The 5,733-nt window shown below is 48.1% G+C and overlaps 1 protein-coding gene across 2 annotated transcripts in view; it reads right to left on the bottom strand.

The window, feature by feature from the left end:
• Positions 1-91: 91 nt before the first annotated feature.
• The window catches only part of LOC146334345 (NACHT, LRR and PYD domains-containing protein 12-like), a 52,580-nt gene continuing 46,938 nt past the window's right edge, over positions 92-5,733 (bottom strand). Inside the window, exons 11-13 of one of the 2 annotated variants that reach the window (XM_084824607.1) lie at positions 5,043-5,210; positions 3,624-3,716; positions 92-2,440 (exon numbers count right to left, since the gene is read on the bottom strand). In XM_084824607.1, the coding sequence (XP_084680733.1) occupies positions 3,629-3,716; positions 5,043-5,210 (256 nt within the window). In that variant the 3' untranslated portion in view covers positions 92-2,440; positions 3,624-3,628. Of the gene's footprint in view, positions 2,441-2,811; positions 3,717-5,042; positions 5,211-5,733 lie in introns of those variants that run through there. The other variant, XM_084824606.1, reaches the window with a different exon arrangement.

Raw genomic sequence — 5,733 nt, 5'->3', positions numbered from 1 at the left:
TTCCCTTTGTGCTGCTGCTGCTGGGCAACTTCAAGGCCCAGCTCTTCCTTCTGATGGTTCTTTATCTTTAAACTGGGCTTGGACTGGACAGCCTTTTAATAGAGGAGACCTCTGAAACAGAGAACAGTCCTCTTGCAGCCCTTCAGGCAGAAGACTGCAAAACAGGACACACATGGCCACCCTGTAATATGCAAATAAAACATAGATGTTACAAAAATGACCTGTCCCCAGCACTCTCTCCTTCTAAGGGAGACGGATCCTGTCAAAGGCTGCCCACTGAAACCTCAAGACCGCACCAGGATTTTATTTTTTTTTATCACGGGTTGTTTTCCATCTTATTTTTCAGCTTTTAGGATCCGCTGGTGTCGCATTTTTAGGGCTACCTTGTAAGCAGCTGATCCATCTCCGTGTTTATCTTGAAAGGGGGGAAAGGGAAGTAAAGGGCTTTGTGTGGTCATAGGACAAAGCTCTAAGGTGTGGATGTGAGACGGGGGTGGCTAGCAATGCTATAAAGTCACAAGAGTTAGGAGAAACCAACACTGTACAGAATGAAACGGGTGGATGCCACGTCATAGGCATGCACCTTGTTACTCACTTTCACGTTTCAGTTCCACAATTTTTTCTCAAACCATGGAGTGAAACAGTTTTACGAAATGTTCTGCGGGGGGGGGGGGGGGGTGTCAAAATTTCCAAACATCCACCCATCATTCCTGGCTAATAAACAGTGCCATCTAGTGGCTATCTAATCATGGGGCGCTTACGTTCACATGCAAACAATTGCTCTGCTTAAAAAGGAAAAGAAAGTGTTCTGATAAAACCAACTTTGATAAACCACAGCTGATCACTCGAGGAAGGCTTAATGGTCTTGCAGAGGGCCCCATCTTTAGATGGCAACGTGTATTTCTTGGTTTACCTCAAAATGTAGTGAGACAGCCCTGCTGTGTTTGGGGGCCTTCACACTCATTCTGCTGAGTGGAGTCCTGGATGTAAGCCCCGGGTCTTGACTTGAAGGCATCACTGCCTTTCCATTTGTGAGGGGGGACGAGTGTGACTCAGTTAACGTTTTGCTGTCGTGAGGGAAAGCTGTCCCAGGTTGCACCATCTTGGGCTGGTAGACGAGTTCTGAGGGGATGTCCTTGCAACTCGCCAACTTCGTGAGAACGCTCTAGGGGTCCAGAAAACCACAATCTGACTCTCCAGATAAATTGTGGTTACTGCCTACACTGCAGTGTTTACACACAGCTCTCTTTACACAGTACGTTTTGGGGGTGGAACTCACTGGAATGGAGTTCCAGCACCTTTTCTTCTAAAATATATATGAGAGTTTGTCCATAGTTTTACCGCTCTTCATTAATCACCATCTACTCCCGAGGAAGCATAATCCAAGAGTTCCAGTACCTGATCAGGGACTGGAGTCGCCTAATGGAGCAGGTCTCCCAGCAGAGCCAATGCAGGGGGCCCTGCTTCCCCTCGGCTGCAGCCTGTCGTCACGGATGCTGCCAGGTGAGCGTATTCTGCCAGTTTTAAATTGGATTCTTATTTGCTTCCTTTCTATACCACCTTCTTTCCCACCCACTCAAGGCGGCTTGCAATCCAGAAGAATGGCTTCCCATTTAATAGGCACAATGCAAAGGGGACAGGGAAGAAAGAGGATAATAAGAAAGTCCAGATACCAGCGCATTCATGCTGTGATGTTATGAAGTTACATAACGCAATGGAATGACGTGGCCGCCAGGTGTGTTTTGAGAAGGGAGGATCCAAACGACGGCGAGTCCCTGCCAAGCAGACGGAGGGGGCCCGGGGCCGTCCTGTTTCATCTCCCCCTCAGAGGTGGCAACGCAGAGGAAGATCAAGCAGAGTTTGGAATTCAGGAGATGGTTTGAAAGTATCAGCGGATCCAATATCAGTCCTCTTCCTTGTATTGAGCTTTTTTCCTATTGACCAACCAAACTTATATCTTACCCCGTAAATGGGTTTGAATGCACCATGGCCACTTTCATTGGAGACTTGGTGAGGATACGATCCAGGGAAGACAGGGTAAGCAACGTGGTGCCCGTGAGCACCAGTGTGCCTCAGACAGCTTTCTTGGTGCCCACGGAGGTACCCTAGCCCCCCCTTTAATTAATAAATATTCTTACCAATTGCTGGGCTCGCTTCAATGCAAAGTGAGGGTCTCCAGCCATTGCCATCTTCACTTCCCATGAATGCCTTTGGGCCACACGTGGGGCTCAGAGACATTCGAGAGTGCTAATCCGCTGTTAATCCGCCGTATCTCCTTTCGGTTTCGTTGCAGCCTTGAAATCTGAGCACTGTATGAGGAGCATTTCCTTTCCTGTGTTTCCACTACATAACCTCTAGGTAGCAATGTGGCATAGTAGAATTACACAAGAGGAAATCACGCTTTCTTTTGCTTTCACAATTAAATGACGCATTCTCTGTGCTTTAAAAAAAACATTGTTGAAAGTGCTGGTTAGACACAGAAGTGGAACTGGAGGGTCACAACGTCATCTAAAGAACACGTAAACAACTGAGAGTAGGGGATGATGTGCACACGATAATTCCTTATGTAGAAAGTCCCAGTCCTAGGAAATGACGATGGTGGGTGGCTGCAGGCTTTCCTCTGCGGTGTGCCCAGCCACCAAGAAAGAGAAGGAAAAACAGAAAAAGGGACTCCTGCCACTTCTGACTGGTAAACTGTGGGAGGGGAGGCTAAAGAGAGCAGTGGGTGCTAGGGAGACCAGTGGGGGGGGGGGCAGGTAAGGCCAGGCAGCGTTTAGCCAGCTGGGGAGGTCAGGAACTCAGCGGAGCTGGTAGAACCAGGAGGGCAAATCACTTGTTTATTCTCTCCTCAACAGATACTTTGTAGTAAGAAAAAAAAGACAGAAGAAGCAGAGGGAAAACATGGGAGGGTTACAAAGCGGAGATAATGTCTGCCCCCCACCCCGGTAACGTTCTGGGTTTGAGGTAGGGCAATTGCACAATAAAAACTTTGTTTGGAAGCACCCTGACTGTGCAAACAGAACTGGGTAGGTGTAAGTATCAGGTTAGATGTTCAAACCCTTTAATTGTGAGTTTCTCTGACAATAACTCAGCGTTAACAGACTACTGCGCTTTGGCAAATTTGCACAAATCTCCCTGAAGGTTTCACTCACCATTACCCAGGATTAACTGGGTAATGTTAATTACCAGAGTGTTTTACTGAGGAACAATGAAAACAAATTCACTGTAAACTGAAGGCTGGGATCAATGCCATTAGAACTCGTTATCTTTTAAAACGGTGTTCCCAAGCCTGCTGCCCTCCATATATTCTGGACTACAAGATGCGTTAATGGACACCAGTTTGCATGGCTTTAAAAGGGGGTTAGACACATTCCTGGAGGAGAAGGCTCTCAGTGGCTAGGAAATCTGGTGCCTGCCAGTTGTTTGGGGGTACAACTTCCATCAACCCCCACCAGCATGGCCAGTGGTTAAGGATGATAGGAGTTGTGGTCTGACCTTCTGGAGGGCAGCTCACTCACTCCAAATACAAACTCCAAACAGAGTTCATAACAGTCCTGGATACACTACTGTCACACGGTTATTGGAGAGTTGGGCGGTGGGCGGGGGGATATGCAGCAACGAACAGTGCTTAAATGATGATCTTGAGGTCTTTTCGGTCACTTTCGAGTTTCTTCAGCTGTTTTTCCTCCCCTGGACTGATGTCAGTCAGGTTCAGCCTAGAAAAATCAGAATATAAAGACATTTATCGTCACCCCTAATGAATCCTGCCTTTCTACTATCGGCCTCCCCATTCCAGGCAAAGAAAAATGTGTTACTGGGGTTCATCAAAGCCCTACACATTATCTTCCCCTACTTGTACTTTGTTTCATTCTCACATCGAAGGTAACAGAACTAGATTGGATGCATGTGTGCCAACACTATGACTGCCAGAATATGTTGTTCAGTCGTTAAGTCGTGTCTGACTCTTCGTGACCCCACGGACCATAGCACGCCAGGCCTTCCTGTCCTGCGCTCTCTCCCGGAGTGTGCTCAAGTCCATATTCATTGCATCGGTGATGCTATCCAGCCATCTCATCCTCTGCTGTCCCCTTCTCCTTTTGCCTTCAATCTTTCCCAGCATCAGGGTCTTTTCCAGGGAGTTTTCTCTTCGCATTAGGTGGCCAAAATATTGGAGCATCAGCTTCAGTATCTGTCCTTCCAATGAGCACTCAGGGTTGATTTCCTTTAGGATGGACTGATTTGACCTCCTTGCAGTCCAGGGGACTCGTGAGAGTCTTCTCCAGCACCACAGTTCGAAGGCATCAATTCTTCGGCACTCAGCCTTCTTTATAGTCCAGCTCTCACAGCCATACATTACTACGGGCTGCCAGAATATACTCCACCCAAAAACGCGTCTCTCGCATCTGTAACGTTCTCGCCTCCTGTTGATATTGCTCTGAGGGCTGTCTCTGCCCCGTGTTTAGCTCTGACCCCCTTGTGGTTTAAACATGGAGAATTTCACAGGTGTGTGCGCAGTTTGCCACAGTTTTCAGTTTGGTGTCTTTCCTTCCCCTTACAAGTTACTGGTGCACAGGAGTCCGTATGTGCTGTGCACTGATTAAACCCAAGCTCAAATGCTATCTTGATGTGATGGCATAAAAGACGTCAGCACTGCTTTTTACCTGGCAATTCAGGACCATCACACCAGGGTAAGAGGGGTTAAACCTGCACACCCAAAAGCTCCCGCACCCCTGAATTTGCCATCGCCCCCTCACATGGGAGCTAAAGAAAGGAAAGAAATTCAGTGGGAGCCGATGGAGGGTTTCTTCTTTCTTTAGCCCCCGCATGGGGTGGAGGGGGGACTTAGGGGGGAAACTAGCTACGTGAGAAGGTTTAAGCCCACAGGCTTACACCAAAATAAAACAAGTTAGGATCAGCTATATGCTACGTATTTAACGTGGCGTCTAGTTCAGCCCCCAGTCCCAGAGGTTGGGGTGACTGGAAGTTTGGGATTCCCTGATGGGTGTACTGATGGGTGTATGTACTGATGCACATTATCATACCTGATTTCCTTAAGAGCACGACAGGTCAGGATGAGATTACGCATGTCTTCAACGCATCGATCTGTGAAAGGGTTGCCAGTCAGGTTCAGATGTCTGAGGGTGGAGTTGTCAGCGAGAGCAGAATGCAGCGGTCTACAGCATGCATCGGTCAAGGCATTTTCCTGGATCCTGTGGCAGACACACAAAGGTTAAAAGATGCACCAAACTCCTTGGAGCTTTACAGCAGCCTTCCCTAGCCTGGGTCACTCCAGATGCTTGGAACTACGACTCCCATCTGCCTCAGCCAGCATCACTTCAACCAGAGGCAAGCATAGCCCATGGGAGTTGTAGTCAAAAACCTCCAGAGTGGCCCTGATTGCTGAAGGCTGCTTTTGTGCATTAGGGGAACTCCTTCTCAAGAAACTGGACTGAATGGTGCTCATAATAGGGCCTTGTTGGTAGCAGCACCGTAGTTTAGAATACTCTCCCCATGAAGCCACTGCCCAGTCAGTTTTAGGTCTGAAATAGAAAGTGATGGAGGAGATCTGTGATTACATCTCCCAAAGGTGTTGATTTTGTTTTTTAACCTTGGAGCAGCCATGGATGTGTATGTGTTGGGGGGGGGGGTCAGGTTTTGATTAGGGCAGCAACACTTGAGGGAGGGGATGCTTAACCCCTCTCCCTCTTCCCCATGCCATTTTCCCCAACCTAG

Source organism: Heloderma suspectum, chromosome 17 (assembly GCF_057233095.1).
Source record: "Heloderma suspectum isolate Gila_16-S chromosome 17, 16-S_ref, whole genome shotgun sequence".
NCBI classification, from domain to species: Eukaryota; Metazoa; Chordata; class Lepidosauria; order Squamata; family Helodermatidae; genus Heloderma; species Heloderma suspectum.
This window is presented reverse-complemented; position numbering and strand designations above follow the sequence as displayed.